The sequence below is a fragment of the Narcine bancroftii genome, chromosome 5, assembly GCF_036971445.1.
Source record: "Narcine bancroftii isolate sNarBan1 chromosome 5, sNarBan1.hap1, whole genome shotgun sequence".
NCBI classification, from domain to species: Eukaryota; Metazoa; Chordata; class Chondrichthyes; order Torpediniformes; family Narcinidae; genus Narcine; species Narcine bancroftii.
The window spans coordinates 97,945,831-97,967,638 of record NC_091473.1 but is presented as its reverse complement, the minus strand read 5'-3'; the positions used below and the strand labels follow the sequence as shown (position 1 = coordinate 97,967,638).

The 21,808-nt window shown below is 43.4% G+C and overlaps 1 protein-coding gene across 2 annotated transcripts in view; it reads right to left on the bottom strand.

The window, feature by feature from the left end:
- Positions 1–21,808, bottom strand: part of LOC138763763 (excitatory amino acid transporter 5-like) — a 64,134-nt gene that overhangs the window by 37,837 nt on the left and 4,489 nt on the right. For both annotated transcript variants that reach the window (XM_069938472.1, XM_069938473.1), the window contains exon 2: positions 17,022–17,101. In XM_069938472.1, coding sequence (XP_069794573.1) covers positions 17,022–17,101 — 80 coding nt within the window. The remainder of the gene's footprint in view (positions 1–17,021; positions 17,102–21,808) is intronic.

The following is a 21,808-nucleotide window of genomic DNA, read 5'->3' as shown; positions in this document are numbered from 1 at the left end:
AAATGTTTTGCTTTCCCTTTGCTATGATTCTTTGAATAGCTATCACCTTCTTGAGGTTTCTCCCCATTGTCTGTCCACACATGCAGCTTGCCACATTTTTTGTAGTTCCCTCTGAAGAGCTCTCTGCCTGAGGCCATTGGCCACCTTCCTCCCAAACCAGCTCTCATTTCTCCTCCTCAAAAATCCTCATTGTTGTCATTGGTAAACACAATCTACTTCAGTCCTCCTTTTCCCTCCAAAGATCACAGTCACATTATCAGCCCCCCAAAAATAGTTTCATTTCCCACATAACCACACATTGAAATTGTTTAAGCAAGTTCCCCTATCCTTCTAACTTAGTCTACCTACACAATGTTTATGATGCATCTTATAGTCTCTCCAATTTCTGACATGGTTATCTTCACTACCTCCTCCATGGTCTCATCTCTACTGCTAGTGCAGTGTTAGGGCCTCAATTTGACCCAACTCTAAATTATTTATTCACAATAAATGCAGTTTTTTTAGAATTTTGTTTCTTTCTATGCTGCCTTTCATGGAAATTCCTAAATATCAATACATGATCTTGCTTTCATTCATGAAGTATCACTGACAACACTGTGCAAAACACATACTGACAATGAAGACACAAGAAAGTGCAGATGTTGGAACTTCTAACAAAAGACAAGCTGCCAGAAGAGCTCAGCAAGTCAAACATCAATGTGGAAGCAAAGGGAAGATCCAGATTACAGCCCGAGATCCTTCATCAGGGCTGAGAGTCAGGAAATAGAAGTAAGGGGGAGGGAGGAGACCAAGGCTGGGAGGTGATAGAACCAGATGATGATGGGAGATGGAGCCAGATAGGGGAATGGGCATGTTTTGACAGAAGCTGGTCTCACTCTAAGTATCATCAAGCTGAAAGGTAATATACCATTTTCTGAAGCAATCACATTCACCATCATGGTCTCATTACTGCCTAGAATTTCCCATCCAAAGGGCACACGATTCCAAATTAGAAAATGACACCATCATTGAGCTGGGAACATGGAACTCCTGTGGAATATGGACTGGAGTAGTCCACGAGGTGGTCAACAACACATGTAAGGGAATAGACAATAATTGAAGGGTTCACATAGGAGCAAACATTCCTCACATGAATCATTCTTTTAAAAAATCAGATGATTGATGATAAGGACACAATTACATTGAGAGATTATGATTATAGCTTTGGTAAATAAAATTGAAACAAATAATTCTGAGAAATAGTGTTAAAAGTTTCTAATGATCTGATAAACAAAAAAAATCTTCAGATATTTATATGCAGTTACTCTGCAATATTTTACCAGTAGTTTTGGTTTGTTAAAATAAACAAATGAGCACTTTCATTAATATGAAAATTCCTTAAAAACTTGATTGCTGTTCATCAATTGTTAACGTTAAAAGCAATTTTTTACTTTCACTACAAGAATTGTAAGAGTGAAATTAGTCCACGAAAATGATGAATGATGCTAAAATTATGACTAAAGTCAATAATATCCTACAGCACAGACTTTTATTCATATTTTGGGATCTAGGCAAAGCCAGTATTCATTAACCACTGTCCATGAGGTAATTGTGGTGAAAGTCTGCCAAGCTCCCTGTCTCCCCTCTGGCAAGCCTTGCTGTACTAACATTAGCTGGGCATTATCTCTACTATTACACTCCCCTTGTGTATAACTGTGTATGCACCTATTGTCTTTCATTATTGTACCATGAGTTTCTGCTAGTAAAAGCCATGATTATTGTTTGACCACATCGTCTTTGTCTACTTCTTCAACTTGCACTTCAATTTTATTAGCAGAAATGGATGCAGCACTCAAGCAAGAGCAGCTGATAATCGACCAGACTGCCCCGAGGGCCAGAGAAATTTTCAACCACTGGATTGCTTGTTTCAATTATTACATGGCTCGAAACAACGTGGTTGATGAGGTGATACAGTGGGGCTACCTGAACTCTCTGCTGGGTGAGGTCCCTTTCGCTGTAACGCAAGGAGCTACCACTCTGGCTATAGCCCGGGAAAGTCTGTCTGCTTACTATGCAGCACCACAGAATGTGGTGCTTGCTCGACACCAGTTGCTGACTAGATGCCAGAAACCCAGGGAAAGTGATGCTGCCTATGCTCTGGCCCTCGACTCACTGGCAAATGAATATGATGTCAGGGCAATCAATGTGCAACAACACCACAATGCCTTGAAGCTGGATACTTTTGGCAACGGGATCGACTCCAGTTACATCTGACAGAGGCTGCTGGAGATGGAGCCCTTAGCCTACGACTGGGCAGTCTCTTTAGCCAAAACACCGAGAAGTGCCATGCGGTCCAGTGAAATGCTAGAAACTGAAAAGGAAACATCCAGGAGGGCTGGAACCCCGAAGGAAAGAAAAGGGCGAACTCCTGAAAAATGCTACTTCTGTGATAAGAGCTGGCACCCCAGACAGAAGTGCCCGGCTCGATTTGCAACCTGCAGCTATTGTGGGAAACTCGGCCACTTCGCTAAAGTGTGTAAGGTGAAAAGTACTCCCACTGATAAGAAGAAGCGAAGCACCAAGAAAATACATCTTGGAGCTGCAGGAATAGAAGACAACTGAAAAGGGGGAAATCTTCAGACAAGCAAGCTGAATCGACTTCAAGTTACAGCAAGATGAGATCCCCTGTGATAGCTCAATTGACTGTAAAGCTTAGGGGATGTTACGGACTGGAACGGTTGTCTATGAAGGGGGAGGTGAATGGTGAGACTCTTGATTGTCTAATAGACTCGGGGAGTACCGACAGCTACATCCATGAGAGAGTTGACAGAGCCTTAAACTTGCGGAGATATCCAGCGAACCGAAAGATATCGATGGCTTGTAGTGAACTTACAAAAACTGTGCGGGACAAGTGTAAAGTTACTTTAAATTTGCGGGAATATTGCCTTGCTGATGTGTGGCTCTTTATTATGACAGAACTCTGCGCCGCTGTGTTACTAGGGTTAGATATTCAATTTCAGATGAACAGTGTAGTGTTAAATTTCGGTGGGCCACTACACACTTACTATCCCCCACACTAGTTACTGCGGTCTGTCCGCATTAAATATCAAAGCTCCTTCTCTTTTCAATGATTTATCCAGACTGTCAGCCGATTGCCACTAAGAGACGTTCTTACAGCAAAGAGGATCGTAAGTTTATCAAAGTGGAGACCCAGAGACTGCTTAAAGAGGGAGTAATTGAACCTAGTAAGAGTCTATGGTGGGCTCAAGTGGTAGTTGTGAAAAAATCACACTAAGAGATGACTGGCTATTGACTACAATCAACCGTTACACGAACCTGGATGCCTACCCCTTGCCACACATCAATGAAATGGTTAATCAGATAGCGTAATTCAAAGTGTACTCCACCATCGACCTCAAAGCAGCTTATCACCAAATCCCCATTTGAAATGGAAGATTCTAACTGTGTTTTTTTTTTACTTTGCAGCTTTTGCTTCTGCAAGGCTGAGAACCTGCTTGTTTTTTTTAATTTGCAGCTCTTGCTTCTGCAAGGCTGAGAACCTGCTTGTTTTTAGAATCAGCAGACAAAAGCTAAATTCCACCGAGGGGCCAGAGATGCTGTTTTCTGAAGAAAGGACATCTGTTTACCAAGAACATTTAATCTTTCTGCTTGTTTTGGTCATAGACTGTCAGAGGCCTAGCCTTGACGCAAAATAAACCATTGGATTCAAAGTAATTAGATGAAAATTATGTTATTCGATAGAAACCTAGCATGCTAGCTTGCTCGCTTATCTTCCTTGCTGTGCTGGGAATAGGTGCCTGGGTAAGCAATTTTTGGGTAATATAAGCCATGGTCCCACTGCTGAAGTTTGAGACTCTCCGAGAGGTGGCAACATCTCTCAGCAAGAAGAAGAACTTCGAGAGTCCAGCCAACGTCCCGGTCGGAGGAGGTAGAGAAGATGCTACCGGCGCCCTGACAACCTACTACAAGTGTGCAATCGTTGCCTCACTTCGGCAGTTGGGACCAGTCCAAGCGTTGATAAGTATAGTTGGGAAGGGCTTGCATATTGTAGTGTGAAATCAGCTTTTGAATTTGTAATAAACATTTGTTTAATCTGAACTGCTCTCGGTGTGTGTGTCTATTTTCTTTCGGTAGCTCAAACACTGTGACCAATCTAAAATGAACGAAGTGAGAGGTACAAGTTTACCCAAGACAATTGGCGCTGCGAGCAGGGTTGGTCTCAAGATGTTTCGTTGAAAGGAAGAGGTGAGCCCTGAGCAGTTCTTGATTCCGGGATGGACTTCCAAAGACGATGGTTTTGGCATGTTGGCCAATACCCTGTCTTTGTTGGGACCACCCATTAGTTGGGATGAGAAGTTAGACCCATCAAGTGCACCTCTGGGAGAGCAGGTTGCCTCTCTCCTTCGAGAAAGTAAATTTCCTGATGAAAAAGGGGACGCTGACGGATGGTTTTTGGCTGTAGGCCACAGCCTTACGCCAATCCGTTCAGCATGAAGCAGAATCAGTTCAAAGAGAAGTAGAATCTCAGCGCAAGAGAGAGCATTTAGAGGAGGAGCTAGAAGCTATGCGACAACGCTGTTCCATGATGAGCGAGATTGTTTGCACCAGTCAGGACAGAGCCAAAGAATGGGAAGATAAGCATGTCCAAACGATCTGCCGTAATATTAAACTCTGGCAGCAGCTCTGTGCAGATAAGGAAAGGCATGGAGTAGAACCTGATCCATATCGTATTCGTGCTATGATAAGGAATGGTGATGATCCTGATGTAATTGATGATTGGGATGGGAATATCTGGAATGACAATGGTAATAATGCAGATACTCCTCAGCATGTGCCTAACATACTACCCTCTCCACCTGCTGTTCACGCCCGCCCCATAAGGCAGCAGACTTCCCAAACAGACGGAAGGGGGGGATGATGTCAGGGTAGAGATTGAAGGGATTGATACGCCGGTCTCCCACGTGGACCCAGGGGAAAATACCCAAACCCCTGCTTATGCTCTATGGCCTACTCCCTCTACGGGATGGCCTCGGCCTCCTCCCCTAGACTGGGTGGAGGGCCCTGTGGGCCAAAGTGGGAACGGGGGTCGGAAGCCGTCAATGATATGTGACTTCTCTGTAAAAGAACTGGCTGCCATTGGAGATCGATTTAGGCAAAAGGCAGGAGAACTCTGGCAGCCTGGCTCCTGCGTGTCTGGGAACAAGTGGGAGGGGGTGGGGGGGGGGGGAGAAAAATGTACTTTTAACCCCTGATAAATTGTTCGGATTAGGAACATTGACTACTAATATCCGGGTCACTGCTGAGCTGCGGGGTAGAGGGAGAGAGATGGATTATTTACTTACTACTCTAGGGGATGCCCTGCTATGAGTATACCCATCACCAGTAGATTGGGATTTACATTTGCAGAACAATTGGGGCACCCCAGAGGAAGGTATAGCAGTAATTCGTCAACAGGCCCTGGCCTCTGTCTTGTATGCAGGGCGTTTGAGGCTGTGGGTACATGGGGGGAGCCACGATGAAGAGATATTCACAGGCGGAATGCATACCCGATTGGTTCGTTCCGCCCAACCCACTGTACGGGGATTGGTTCTGTCTGTAACTAGTCCACTAATTGGGCACCTTGTGTCTGAGGCGATGCACGCCTTATCTGGGCTTCGAGAATTAGAGTTGGGAGGTAAAATCCACTCACGTACAGCCCAGGTTAAATCAGACAAGCAGGATGAAAAGAGAGGGTCTGCTGCTAATAACGGACCGACAAGAAAGGACCTTTTTCTAACCTTGTTAAAGTTAGGCGTACCTAAAAGTGATAGTGATGGGAAACCTACTGCAGTCCTTTATGCCTTTTATAAGAGAAAAGCAGGGGAACATCATCCCCAGCTGCTGAGTCCTCCTGGCCCAGCTGTGCCCTCTGCTCCCACTGCTGCTTCTATTGATCTGGCTTCTCCTGCTCCAGTTACCCGTAATGAGGTAAAACAAATGGTTAACAAGACTCTTGTGGATAATAGTGGCATGTGGGCCCGGAAAACCGCAAACCCTACTAAAGCATGAAGGTGTGGGCAGGGCTCCCGTGTCTACTCCATTGAGATACGGCGGATACACGGGGACCCACGGCCCTACATACCGTTAACAATCCATTGGGGTTGGGGTAATGACTGCCAATATTTGGCCTTGGTCAATACCGGTGCGGAGCACTCGGTAATTCCGGGTAACACCGACCTCTGGACTGGACCAACATTTCAAATAAAGGGGTTGGGAGGAGCGGTCACCCTGGCAAAGGAAATAAAAGTCTGTGCCACGGTGGGAGATAGCCCTTCCCCTGTATAGTTACATGCCCTGGTGGCTGCCACTGACGAGTGTATCCTGGGTATTAATATGTTGGCCGGTACGGCCCTTAATACTAGCCAAGGGGGATTTGCATTTGGAATTCGGACTATTACAAAAAAACTAGTAGTGGGTCAGGCTAAGTGGGATCCTGTGATGGTGCCACTCCCCATGAAACCAGTGTGCATTCCACAATATCGCCTCCCTGGAGGGCAAGAAGAGATTAGTGCCACCATCGATGCTTTGCAAGAAGAAGGAGTAGTGAGGCCCGCAACGTCGCCCTTTAATAGCCCTGTTTGGCCAGTCCAGAAGCCGGACGGCTCCTGGAGAATGACAGTTGATTATCGCTTTTTGAACAAACATGCCCCACCACTTCCTTCAGCAGTTCCGGACATTGTTACCCTTATTGAAAACATTGCTACTGGGAACTCAGGAACATGGTATGCTGCCATTGATCTCATTAACGCCTTCTTCAGTATTCTTATAGCTGAAGATTCACAGGATCAGTTCGCCTTTACCTGGAAGGGGTGCCAGTATACCTTCATCCGCCTCTGTCATGGTTATGTACACTCTCCCACTATTTGCCACAGCCTAATTGCCTGTGATTTGGAGACGGTGCCAGTATTGCCTTCCCTCTCAATTCACCATTATATTGATGATGTGATGATCCAAGGGGCCACAGAAGAGATGGTACAGGAAGGTTTGGAGAGTGTCTAAGATACCCTAATGCAAAGAGGGTGGGCCATTAACCCCACCAAGGTACAGGGCCCATCCCAGATGGTTATTTTCCTTGGAATTCAGTGGCATGCTAGATAAAGTTCGCAATAAAATCGCAGACTTGGCCACTCCTACTAACAAAAAAGAGACCCAGCGTTTCCTGGGGTTATTGGGATACTGGCAACGCCATATTCCACACTTGGCATTGCTTTTACATCCTCTGTATAAGGTTACGGCTTTTGAGGCTGATGGGGGGTTATACCAGTTTAAAAGGGTACCTTTTGGGGTCACTAATAGTGTGCCAGTGTTTCAGAGGTAAATGGATAAGATTGTTAGGACGTATGAGTTACAGGGTACGTTTCCCTATCTGGATAATGTCACTATCTGTGGGAAAAAACAGGCTGAGCACGACAACAACTTAAAGAAATTTTTAGCAAAAGCTAAAGTACTCAACCTTACATTTAACAAGGGTAAATGTGTGTTCAACACGACAGAGCTACCCATTCTGGGCTACATTGTCCGGAAGGGTGAAATCCACCCTGACCCGGAAAGAATGGCCCCCCTTAAGAAGTTACGACCCCCAAACTCAGCAAAAGCCCTTAAAAGGTGTATGGGATTCTTTTCCTACTACTGCAAATGGGTTCGGGACTATACCACAAAGGCACGCCCTCTGTTTGACACTAAATCTTTTCCTCTCTCTCCAATGGCCTTGAAGGCTTTCGAGAGAATTAAAGCTGATATTGCCAAAGCTGCACTCTCGTCCATTGATGAGGATGTCCCATTCCAAGTGGAAACTGATGTCTCAGATTGTGCCTTGGCAGGAATCCTTAATCAAAAGGGCAGACCTGTGGCATTCTTCTCCCGCACGTTTCGCGGACCTGAACTTAAATATCCTGCCATTGAAAAAGAAGCCCAGGCTATTATTGAAGCTGTTCGCTGCTGGAGACACTTTCTAGCCTGCAGAAAATTTACTCTTGTCACTGATCAGAAATCTGTAACCTCCATGTTCAGTACTAAACACAAAAGTAAAATCAAGAACGATAAGATGGCAAGCTGGCAAATAGAACTCTCAACTTATAATTATGAGATTCAATACAGACCAGGCAGGTTAAATGATCCCTCTGACGCATTGTCACGATCTGCTGCTGGTGCTCAGCTGGAGGGGCTAAAAGAGATCCATAGCAGACTGTGCCACCCAGGAGTCACAAGGTTCTTCCACTACATAAGGGCTAACAACCTTCCTTACTCTCTGGAAGAAGTCATGAAACTGACTAAAAGCTGTCCTGTTTGCACAGAATGGAAACCGCAATATTTCAAAGCTGTGGAGGCCACTTTCATCAAGGCAATCCGACCTTTTGAGAGGATTAGCTTAGATTTTAAAGGACTGTTACCTTCCAACAACAAAAATATATATTTCCTTACTGTAATTGACAAAATATTCCAGGTTTCCCTTTGCGATACCCTGCCCTGATGTCTCGTCAGGGTCTGTCATTAAGTCACTTGACAGAATTTTCAGCATTTTTGGTTTTCCCAATTACATTCATACTGATAGGGGCTCAGCATTCATGAGCGCTGAACTGCAGCGAGCCCTCCTATGGAAGGAGATTGCCACCAGCCGTCCCATGAGCTACAACCCACAGGGCAATGGGCAGGTCGAAAGGGCTAATGCTACAGTCTGGAAGACTGTTAATCTTGCTTTAAAAACACATGGTTACCCTGTTACCCGGTGGCAGGAGGTGCTGCTTGAGGTGCTACATTCTATTCAGTCATTATTGTGTACTGCAACAAATCAAACATCTCATGAATGTATGTTTGCTTTTCCTAGGAAATCAGGAATTGTGATGGACTGGCCAGCCTGTTTATCTGAGCCTGGAACCGTGCTACTGAAGAGCCATGCTCGGTCGCGTAAAACAGACCCCCTAGTCCAACCAGTTCAGCTACTCCATACCAACCCCAACTATGCTCATGTTAAACTCCCCAGACGGGAGAACTGACACTATACCCCTGAGAGATCTGGCCTCGCCTGGTTCGCCCCTTCCTCACACCCCTACTCAGAGTGAGCCTGAGAGATTGGACTCACCCCCCCCCCCCCCCACCCAGCCTGTGACCCCTAGTAAGCTTTCAGATGGCCATGCTGAGGCTCCACTGCCTCATGCTGGCAATTCTGCAGCAGGTCCAGAAGTCAGTCCTTCCCGCATTACAGACCTAGGAACTGTACTATTTCCCAAGGTTGCAAAGGAGCCACCTGTTTTGAGAAGAAGCACCAGAATTCTTAAACAACCTAATAGGCTGACATATTCATAAAACATCTCATTATATTTCGATTGCTTGCTAGATACTGGTGTTATTTTGGCTGTTATTTTGGCCAAACATGGTAACCAAGTATCGCTTGCTTCAGTCTTTCCTAGCAGCTGTCCTTTTGATTTTAACCCTTCTTCTGCCGGCAGGAGACTGTGGTGAATGTCTGCCAAGCTGCCTGTCTCCCCTCTGGCTAGCCTTGCTGTACTAACATTGGCTGTGTATTATCTCTACTGTTAAGGACACTCCTCTTGGGTATAACTGTGTATGCACCTATTGTCTTTCATTATTATACCATGAGTTTCTGCTAATCCATATAACCATATAACCACTTACAGCACAGAACAGGCCAGTTCAGCCCTACTAGTTAGTCCATGCCGTAACAAATCCCCACCCTCCTAGTCCCACTGACCAGCACCCGGTCCATACCCCTCCAGTCCTCTCCTCTCCATGTAACTATCCAGTCTATCCTTAAATGTAACCAATGATCCCGCCTCAACCACGTCTGTCGGAAGCTCATTCCACATCCCTACCCCCCTTTGCGTAAAGAAATTTCCCCTCATGTTCCCTTTATAATTTTCCCCCTTCAATCTTAAACCATGCCGTCTAGTTTGAATCTCCCCCACTCTTAATTGAAAAAGCCTATCCACATTTACTCTGTCTGTCCCTTTTAAAATCTTAAACACCTCTATCAAATCCCCCCTCAATCTTCTACGCTCCAGAGAAAAAAGCCCTAGTCTGCACAACCTTTCCCTGTAACTCAAACCTTGAAATCCTGTCAACATTCTTGTGAACCTTCTCTGTACTCTCTCTATTTTGTTTATATCTTTCCTATAATTTGGTGACCAAAACTGTACACAGTACTCCAAATTTGGCCTCACCAATGCCTTGTACAATTTCAACATTACCTCACTACTCTTGAATTCAATACTCCAATTTATGAAGGCCAACATTCGAAATGCCTTCTTCACCACACCATCTACCTGAGTATCAGCCTTGAGGGTACTATTTACCATCACTCCTAAATCCCTTTGTTGCTCTGCACATCTCAATAGCCTACCATTTAATGCATATGACCTATTTAGATTTGCCTTTCCAAAATGGAACACCTCACACTTATCCGTATTAAATTCCATCAGCCATTTCTCAGCCCACACCTCCAGCCTTCCTAAATCACCTTTTAATCTATGGTAATTTTCCTCACTGTCCACAACACCATCAATCTTTGTATCATCCGCAATCTTGCTTATCCAATTCTCCACCCCTACTTCCAGATCGTTAATATATATAACAAACAATAGTGGACCTAGGACCGATCCCTGAGGAACTCCACTAGTCACCAGCCTCCAATTGGACAAACAATTTTCCACCACTACTCTCTGACACCTCCCATCCAACCATTGCTGAATCCATTGCACTACCTCCTTATTTATACCTAATGCCTCCACCTTTTTTCCTTACCTCCTGTGGGGAACTTTGTCAAAAGCTTTAATAAAGTCTAAATAGACAACATCCACAGCTTTCCCTTCATCAACCTTTTTTGTAACCCCCTCGAAAAACTCAATCAGGTTTGTCAAGCATGATCTACCCCTGACAAAACCATGCTGATTACTCCCTATCAATCCCTGTACCTCCAAATAAAAGCCATGATTATTGTTTGACCACATCATCTTTGTCTACTTCATCAACTGGCACTTCAGTGATGAAGATCCATCTTGTTCAGCCACTGCAGATCTTCTGACTCCCAAGTTGCTGTTGGGTGAAGAGATCTAGGATTCAGATCCAATGAAAGTGAAAACCAATGACAAAATTTCAGAAGATCTTGATCAGTAGAGATTGCAGGTTTAAGGTAGTCTCAGAGGAACGCAGGCAAATAACTACATGTATTTTTTAGTTGAAACACATTACATCCACTGTGTATTGGAGAGGAGGAAAACAGAAGTAGATAGGTCTAGGGCATCAGCAGACAATTCACCAGTGTAGAATGCCAGCCTCTGACCTGCTGGAATAGGTACGGTATTTATATGTCTGGTCCAATTGAGATTCTCATCAGAGACAACTCTCAGCAAGTTGATGATGGGCAACTCAGTGATAGAAATTACATTATTGTCACACCATGAATGAAAAAAATATTAGTCATTATCAATAATTTTCATAATGCTAATGTTTCTATAACTGAATGTTATCTATAGATTGCTGCATTCCACAGATTCTGTTTCAAGTTTCATAATATAGCACTGTATCACCACAAGATGGGTGTTTTGCATATGGATAATTAACTCAGCCAAATTTAAAATCAATCCAACTGGAGGGAAATTGATCCAACTAAGTCAAATCCAATTCATTGCAAGCACTGCTATCCAGAAGATGATCTCCAGGATGTGTGAACAATAGTATTTGCCAAGAGGCTCGTGAATCAGGTCTCAAATGTGCACAGGGGACTTGTTCGGTAAATCAGCACCTACAATGTTGGAAAAAATACTGGGACCCAAAACTTGAATGTTATAAATTTATAGGTGCTGGTTTCCTTCTGGTGATCATGTGCAACCAGAAATTTGTGGAGACAAACAGAGTTGTGGGAACATCACGATCAGATCAAAATCATCATCAAACACAAATTCCAAAATGCAAAAAAATAGTTTTTGGAAAATGTTTTATCTGGGAATCAAAATTTTTTAACATTCCCACTTTAATTAATTTAAGTACATAATAACAAAGGAGCAGGTGTGTAGGCCATCTGGCTCCTGAGCCTGCTTGTCATTCAATAAGATCATAGCTGGCCATGGTGTCAGCTCCACTGATCTGCCCATTCTCCATAACCCATAATTCCCCAATAATCCAAAAATCTATCCATCTCCGTCATAAATAAATTCAATGATGCATTCTCTACCATTCCACTTGGAAGAGAATTTCATAGACTCACTTCTTTCTGAAAGTAGTTTCTTCTCTTCACTGTCTTAATTCTACTATCCTGAATCTTGAGACCATATCCCCTAGTTCGAGTCAGTTCTTTGTAAGCTTCTCAGAATCTGTCAACAATTTATGATTTATTTTAATGACATTTAGTACTTATGCAACAGAAAGAAAATGTCCAAACCACAAATGTAGAGGGATTTAGAAATGAGCCAAATGTAGATGGCAAGGATTATGAAATTACTGTACAAACCTTGACTTAAATTGCCTGAATGGTACAGGTAGACTTCAAGGAAATAACAGTCAGAACTGCTGATTCTTGATTCAGATTAAATGGAAAGCTCTCTCCCAGTTATAAATGGCTAAATTCAATGCAACAGAATTGATTACTGAAGAAAGTTAGGAGACAGGAGGAGGGTAAATGGGTGACAGGAGAGAATAAGGGAACAGGCAGGCAGTGCAGGGTACCCCTGTGGCCGTTCCCCTCAATAACTTGGGTGGGGGGGAGAATGGTGGGGAAACACACCTATCAGGGACAAGCCAGGGCAATCAGGTCTGTGGCACGGAGTCTGGTTCTGTGGCTAAGAAGGGAAGGGAGGAGAAAAGGTGAGTAGTAGTGATAGGGGATTCCTTTGTTTGGGGGACAGATAAGAGGTTCTGTGGAAGAGATCAAGGATCCAGGATGGTATGTTGCCTCCCTGGTGCCAGGCTCCATGATATCTCAGATCAAGTTCACAGCATTCTCAGGTGGGTGAACAGCTAGATGTCAGATCCATACAGGGACCAATGAGGTGGGTAAGAAAGGTGAGGAGGTCCTGAAAGGAGAGTTCAGAGTTAGGCACTAGGTTGAAGAACAGGACTTCCAGGGTTGTGATCTCAGGATTGCTACCCATGCCATGTGCTAGAGAAATTAGAAGTAGATGTATATGCAGCTTAACACGTAGCTAAAGATATGGTCCAGAAGGAAGGGCTTCAGGTTTCTGGATCATTAGGCTTTTTTCCAGGGAAGGTTGGACCTGTTCTGATTCGCATCTGAACTGGAGGGGGGACGAATATCCATGTGGGAAGGTTTGCAAGTGCTGCTCTGATGGGTTTAAACTAGATTTGCAGGGGATGGGAACCAGAGGGCCAGAGCAGATAGAGGATGGAGGAGGGAAAGATGATGTGAAAATTTGCATGCACCCTTAGAAGTCAACAGGTTGTACGTGCATCTATTTCAAGACAAGAAGTATTGTAGGAAAGGCAGACGAGCTTAGAGCGTGGATTGGCATGTGGAATTATGACAATGTGGCCATTCATAAAACTTGGTTGCAAGAGGGTCAGGACTGGCAGTTCAATGTTCCGGGCTTCCATTGCTTTAGACACAATAGAGTGGTGGGGGAAAAGTAATGGGGAGGAATGGCATTACTTGTCTGTCTCAGTCAGGCAGGACAGACCAGGGGGCTTATTTACTGAGGCTATATGGGTGAAGCTGAGGAATGGTAAAGGTATGACCACACTCATGGGGTTGTATTACAGACCGTCCAATAGTCATCAGTGCTCTGTGATTAGTAAGGGATTGTTTGAGGTGGTATGTGAGTGGGAAGGGAAGGTTGAGAATCACTGCTCTAGACCCAATTGTTACAGAAATATTTTGCTTGAGAAAAACTGTAATTTGCCCATTTCCTTTGGAGTTATGAAACCGTGTACATAACAAGTCAATTAAGTACAATTAAAACAGTGGTTTTCAAACATTTTTTTCCACCTTCATACCACCTTAAGTAATCCCTTAGAGCACCTATGGCATAGGGAATACTTAAAGTGGTATGTGAGTGGAAAGAAAAAGGTTGAGAACCACTGATGTAAACATTATTCTATTAATGAAGCATTAAAAATTCAAGAAGTAAATCAGCTACATAAAATTAGAGATACAGTTACTAAGAAGGAAAAGAAATAGATGTCAGATATACTTCCAAGAATTTCTGGGTTTCTTCAATGGTATGTAACCACTTAGAATTGTCCTTCAGTGTAATATTAAGGTGTGCTGGAAAAAGCAGAGCAGGCTTTAACCTTGATTGTAGCATTCTGACATAATCTTTTTGTGTTTAACATGTTCACTTATAACCTCGGATAAGTAATCCTTGACTATACCAATTTTATGACCTATGTAATCAATTTTTCCTCTTTGATGAGCTTCACGTAGTAAAAGCTCCTTTGTTTGAAATTCATAAAAGCAGACTATAACTGAATGAGGTCGCTGACCGGGAGCTGATTTAGGAATCAACAATTTTTGTGCACGATCAATCACAGGAAGAGTCAGGAGAACTTCAGATCTAAATAATACAGCCAGAAAATTTGAAAAAAATATAGCAGCCTGGCCTCCCTCAGTTGACTCCTCTAAGCCCAGAGCGGTTCCATTAGATAAAATTTAAAAAGCCTGGGAACAGATCCTACAGCTTTTAATCTCTGAAGAAACTTGGAGTTCAATTTTGAAATTGGTTAATACCTCATATTTATGTACTTGTCACTTTCTCCTTCAATTTTAAGTAGTCCATAGACCTCACATGTCCAAAATCAAATTATCTCATTTTTATGCAGATGTAGCTCCTTATTATAGATGCAACAATGGAGATGCTTCATTAATTCATATGTTTTGGACATGCCAGAGCCTTGAGAAATACTGGACTGAAGTATTTCAAACTTTTTCTGTACTTTTTAAAGTTAATTTTAAGCCTAATCCTTTAACTACCTTATTTGATATTGTTGGAGAGAGTGGCATAACTCCAACAGCATCTGATTTGCATGTATTAGCTTTTACTTCTCCTATGGCTAGGGGGCAGTGTTGCTCAGATGGAAGGATGTTGCTCCACCTACTCACGCTCAATGGCTATGTGACGTCATGTTTAAATCTAGAGATGATTAGATGCTCAATATCAGATTTTAATTTTAATTTTCAAACACTGTGGGGACATTTTATGAATTATTTTCAGAATCTCTGATTTGATATGAATGTGGAAGTGTTGGCTAATAAGGTAATTTATTACTTTGATTAGGAATTCTTTTTAAAAGAAAATATTACGGTAATATAATTTGTTTAATTGAGAATGTGGGTACCTTGGATGAACTGGTATGATCTAAGTGTTATGTATGTTTAAAAACTTTTAATATATATTCTTATGTATTCTGTATTTTTCAACATGAAACTTCAATTTCATTTTCAATAAAAATATTGAAAAATAAAAAAACTCAAACATTAATCTCTCGTATCCCTTTTGATATTTAAATACAGACCCACATCCATGGTGATCCTAATTTATGTAATCTGGGAACCACTTCTTCTCACCTCCCAGATAGAGGTACATATAATTTTTGTGAAAATGAATCAAGTTTTATTTCTTCAGTGCATGAATCAGCCATCTCCTCCAATGGACCCACAATTGTCCAAGTACCGATAAACAGATTAACTTCCAATAAGTCAGGTATGACAATAGCCCATACTCTGTGGTAGGGATGTGAAAACAAGGGTAAGATTTTAAAATGGACAAGTTGCATGATCAGGAGCATCTGTTTGTCAATGAAATCTTAGGCAAAAGATGAATGCCACCATGCAGGTTCAGGTACAGACAGCAAAGCTCAAGTTTGTAGAGGTTTAAAAATTGGAGTTTGATCAGAGGTACAAGGTAATAGTCCAATCTGGTGGTAATAATGTCATGCATGTGGGTTTTAGCAGTAAGTGAACTGAGACTGAGGAAAATTGGATAAAGTTATTGAGATTATCCAAGTTTCTACACATCTTAGTACTATTTGTTTTATTGATATCAAGTTACCAAGCCAGCATTTACTTGTCACTATCTTCTAATCCTTTTTATTAAAATTGGAATTGTATTAAAATGTTCCAGTCCAAGGGAACATACCCCAATCTGTAAGTTATTGACAACATCAGCAAGGTATTACAAATACCCTGCCTTGTTCTCTTAAAAACCAATTGGAGTTTTAGTCGAATCCATTTTAAAGACTTATTCTGTCCACAACTGCATTCTTATCTTTTTTATGTCAATTAACAGCACAACTCAAATCTATTAAATTATGTATTGCCTTCAAAAGATAAAATGTATTACCCATGCCATATGCTTGAAGTATTATCTAATTTGTCATGGAGAACCATTCAACATGCACTGGAACAAAAAAAATCCATCAGTTTCAAGCAGAGAGCATCACTTAGTTGCACAAGCTGTTGGAGATCAAGGAAAGTGAAACTTGAGCTAATTAACCTAAAGTACAATGCACAGGATGAATTCAGCCACAATAAAATTCAGAACAGAGGTTCATCATTCATCATCAAAGAGAAGTTTATCAACTACAACTCTAGCAAATAAAGACAGCATTGTAATATACGAAGACGATCAACCCAACTATCCTACTCACAAGGTCAAGATTTTGTGATCTTTGGACGATCACATAAACTCTGTTCAGTTCAGTGCATAATTTTATCAGCTAACTAGAGTGCGCTAATTTGATTTCCCCAGATTGCAAAGTCTTACAAACTTATAATACAATTACCATTCAAACTTTCAATTACAATATAATTACCATTCTCCACCCTTCCAACATAAGGAAAGAGCCCTTAAAAATGGTTTTGTCAAAGGCAGAGTAGCAGTTTGGGAGCAGTGCCAGTCTACTCAGTTAAATTGACACAGGTTATGAAAGGCGATTAGAAAAAATCCTGACACAAATGGATATTTTCTAATAGTTACTGGCAACAGGAAAGACTGTTGGGACAAGTTTTCACTGACCTGGATACCACCAGCGGAAGAATTAACATTTTCAACATCCTCATCAAGAGCTCCCCAGGGAACTGGAAATACTTGATTTCCTGAAAGAGAATTCACAGATATATTAATCCACCTGGAACAGACCTGATGAAAACAGTGGTAATGTGCACAATAAGAATCAACAAACCTATTTTATATATACTCAATTTCAATGGCTCACTTTAGAAAGGCAATTGCATTTTTTATTTGAATACACAAATAAATGCAATTAATACAGAGTGAAAGGAAATCACGTTTTCAGAACTCACCCAAGAGCCGATAGCCCACTGGTGTTGCAGAAAGGGTGTGTGGGGCAAAGTCCCCGTTGTGTATGGGAAATTTACTGTTTCGTTTGAAATTACTAAATAAAAACACATTATTAAATAGATTCAATATTGCTTCCTGTTGGCGAGTTAAGGTCGGGTGCTTTAAGCTTGCCTACCTGTTCAGAAAGATGTCTCGTCCGCAGAAAAAAACCTAGTGAGCACCCGATGATAACAGACAATACCGAGAGAATGAGCAAACCATTCCTTTTTAAGATGTCCTTGATCTGAACCGACACCGCAGAAAATGCCACCGCCATCATGCCCTAGACCCCAGTGCTGGGAGAGGCAACTGTTCCATACAGTGGCAGTTCCGTGACTGCCAGTATTCAAGAGATTAGTGCAAATGTCCCATCACTGGGCTTTGCACATAGAGAAGGCAGCACCCTTGACCTCCCAGCTAAACTTCGTCAAATAAAAAGCACACACCAGATGCCACTATTATCCTAATCTGTTGTCTCTGATCCCATTTGTAGTGAATTCATTAAAGCAGCATCTGCCAGCATGGAGGTAGTTGACATGGTTCATACAAAAATGCAAACTAGCACCAAGACGCAGCTTTTTTTTTCCTGGAAATAGCATACCCACCTCTGTCAAGAAGAAAAAAAGATTTGAAAGTGTAATGGAAGATTCTAACCTGTTTTTTTAATTTGCTGCAATTGGTTTTGCAAGGCTGAGAACCTGCTTGTGTTTTAGAATCAGCAGACATAAGCTAAATTCCACCAAGGGGCCAGAGATGCTGTTATCTGAAGAAAGGACATCTGTATACCAAGAACATTTAATCTTCCTGCTTGTTTTGATCACAGACTGTCAGAGGCCTAGCCTTGATGCATAATAAACCATTGTATTCAAAGTGATGGAGATGTGGGGAGGCTGGTAGTCATGGTGGGGAGCTGGCTGATGGGGGACCTCAGTTTTCTTCAGGCTGACTACAGGCCAAACATTTTGGCAGTTTCCACAAAACAGGACGTCAAGCGCTGAAGAGCTGGCTCTGAATGGGCAACTAAAGTGACATCATCTGCAAAGAGTAGTTCACGGACAAGTTGCTCTTCTGTCTAGGTGTGAGCTTGCAGGCGCCTCAGATTGAAGAGACTGCCATCCGTGCGGTACCGGATGTAAATAGCGTCTTCACTGTTGAGGTCTTTCATGGCTTGTTTCAGCATCATGCTGAAGAAGATTGAAAAGAGGGTTGGTGCGAGAACGCAAAACGGTCAACCAATTTACCTTTCTCGGCTGCACCATTTCATCGGATGCAAGGATCGACAACGAGATAGACAACAGACTCGCCAAGGCAAATAGCGCCTTTGGAAGACTACGCAAAAGAGTCTGGAAAAACAACCAACTGAAAAACCTCACAAAGATTAGCGTATACAGAGCCGTTGTCATACCCACACTCCTGTTCGGCTCCGAATCATGGGTCCTTTACCAGCATCACCTACGGCTCCTAGAACGCTTCCACCAGCGTTGTCTCCGCTCCATCCTCAACATTCATTGGAGAAACTTCATCTCCAACATCAAAGTACTCGAGATGGCAGAGGCCGACAGCATCGAATCCACGCTGCTGAAGATCAAACTGCGCCAGGTAGGTCACGTCTCCAGAATGGAGGACCATCGCCTTCCCAAGATCGTGCTATATGGCGAGCTCTCCACTGGCCACCGAGACAGAGGTGCACCAAAGAAGAGGTACAAAGTCTGCCTAAAGAAAGCTCTTGGTGCCTGCCACATTGACCATCGCTAGTGGGCTGATATCGCCTCAAACCGTGCATCTTGCCGCCTCACAGTTCGGCGGGCAGCAACCTCCTTTGAAGAAGACCGCAGAGCCCACCTCACTGTCAAAAGGCAAAGGAGGAAAAACCCAACACCCAACCCCAACCAACCAATTTTCCCTTGCAATCGCTGCAACCATGTCTGCCTGTCCGCATCGGACTTGTCAGCCACAAACGAGCCTGCAGCTGACGTGGACATTACCCCTCCATAAATCTTCATCCGCGAAGCCAAGCCAAAGAGAAGAGATTCAAAGTGATAAGCTGAAAATTATGTTACTAGTTAGAAACCTAGTATGCTAGCTTGCTTGCACTTTGACCAGCACTTTTGTGTATTCAGATCTGCTGAAAGTTATGCTCAAATACATCTTTAAACTTTCCCTGCAACCAGGTGCATTACACCAGTACCGATGAAAAGTACAGTAATGGACCCGAGTTGACTATTTACCAATGACTCTGAAGTCTACAAACACGGCGTGCTTTGAGGGGCTGGTCATGGCGCACATCAACTCCAGCCTCCCAGCCTTCCTAGGTTGAATGTAATTTCTCAATTGTCCAAACAGCTCCACAACAGACACCATCTCCCTGGCTCTCTGTTTGGCCCTGGAATACCTGGACACAAGGTCCCCCATGTCAGACTACTATTTATTGTCTTTAGATCTGCCTTCAATACCTTGGTTCCCAGTAAATCTTGAGACCTTAGCATTGGGATCCTTCCCCACACTTTGCTTATGGAATCTTGTCTAACAATCAGTGAAATAGCAAACATTGTCTCTAAGATCATACGCAGTATGGTTAGCATAGTGGTTAACATAATGCTGTTACAGCAGCAGCGATCAGGACCAGAGTTCAAATTCCACACTAAGAAGTTTGTACATTCTTTTTTGTGTCTGCGTGGGTTTCCTCCAGGGACTCCAGATTCCTCCTACCATTCAAAATGTACTGGGGTTTGTTGGTTAATTCAGTGTAATTCGGTAACACAGGTTCATGGGCTGAAAAGGCCTGATACTGCTGTATGCCTAAAGTTAAAAAAAAAATTAAAACAAGCACGTTCCCCAAACAGCCTGTTTCTGTGGTGTACTGTTCTACGTAAGTTTCTCCAAAACATCCTTTAAGATTGAAATGAAGAGTTTTGTTTCACTCAGGTGGAAGTGAATCCATGGAATTCTCTACCAGAGATCTGGAAGGCTGGCGGCAAAACTCTGCATACCAAACTGCATGAGTTTTTCATGCTTTGCTGGGATCAAGGAAAGCTGCCTCAAGACCTTCGTGATGCCATCATCATCACCCTGTACAAAAACAAAGGTGAGAAATCAGACTGCTCAAACTACAGGGGAATCACGCTGCTCTCCATTGCAGGCAAAATCTTCGCTAGGATTCTCCTTAATAGACTAATACCTAGTGTCGCCGTAAATGTCCTCCCAGAATCACAGTGTGGCTTGCGCGCAAACAGAGGAACTACTGACATGGTCTTTGCCCTCAGACAGCTTCAAGAAAAGTGCAGAGAACAAAACAAAGGACTCTACATCACCTTTGTTGACCTCACCAAAGCCTTCGGCACCGTGAGCAGGAAAGAGCCTTGGCAAATACTAGAGCGCCTCGGATGCCCCCCAAGTTCCTCAACATGGTTATCCAACTGCACGAAAACCAACAAGGTCAGGTCAGATACAGCAATGAGCTCTCTGAACCCTTCTCCATTGACAATGGCGTGAAGCAAGGCTGCGTCCTCGCACCAACCCTCTTTACTACCTTCTTCAGCATGATGCTGAAACAAGCCATGAAAGACCTCAACAATGAAGACGCTGTTTACATCCGGTACCGCACGGATGGCAGTCTCTTCAATCTGAGGCGCCTGCAAGCTCACACCTAGACAGAAGAGCAACTTGTCCGTGAACTACTCTTTGCAGATGATGTCACTTTAGTTGCCCATTCAGAGCCAGTTCTCCAGCGCATGACGTCCTGTTTTGCGGAAACTGCCAAAATGTTTGGCCTGGAAGTCAGCCTGAAGAAAACTGAGGTCCTCCATCAGCCAGCTCCCCACCATGACTACCAGCACCCCCCACATCTCCATCGGGCACACGGAACTCAAAACGGTCAACCAGTTTACCTACCTCGGCTGTACCATTTAATCTAATGCAAGGATCGACAACGAGATAGACGATAGACTCGCTAAGGCAAATAGCACCTTTGGAAGACTACACTAAAGAGTATGGAAAAACAACCACCTGAAGAAACACACAAAGATCAGCGTATACAGAGCCGTTGTCATACCCACGCTCCTGTTCAGCTCCGAATCATGAGTCCTCTACCAGCATCACCTATGGCTCCTAGATCGCTTCCATCAGCGCTGTCTCCGCTCCATCCTCAACATTCATTGGAGTGACTTCATCACCAACATCGAAGTACTCGAGCTGGCAGAGTCCACAAGCATTGAATCCATGCTGCTGAAGACCCAACTGTGCTGGGTGGGTCACGTCTCCAGAATGGAGGACCATCGCCTTCCCAAGATCGTGTTATATGGCGAGCTCTCCACTGGCCACCGAGACAGAGGTGCACCAAAGAAGAGGTACAAGGACTGCCTAAAGAAAGCTCTTGGTGCCTGCCACATTGACCATCGCTAGTGGGCTGATATCACCTCCAACTGTGCATCTTGGCGCCTCACAGTTCGGCGGGCAGCAACCTC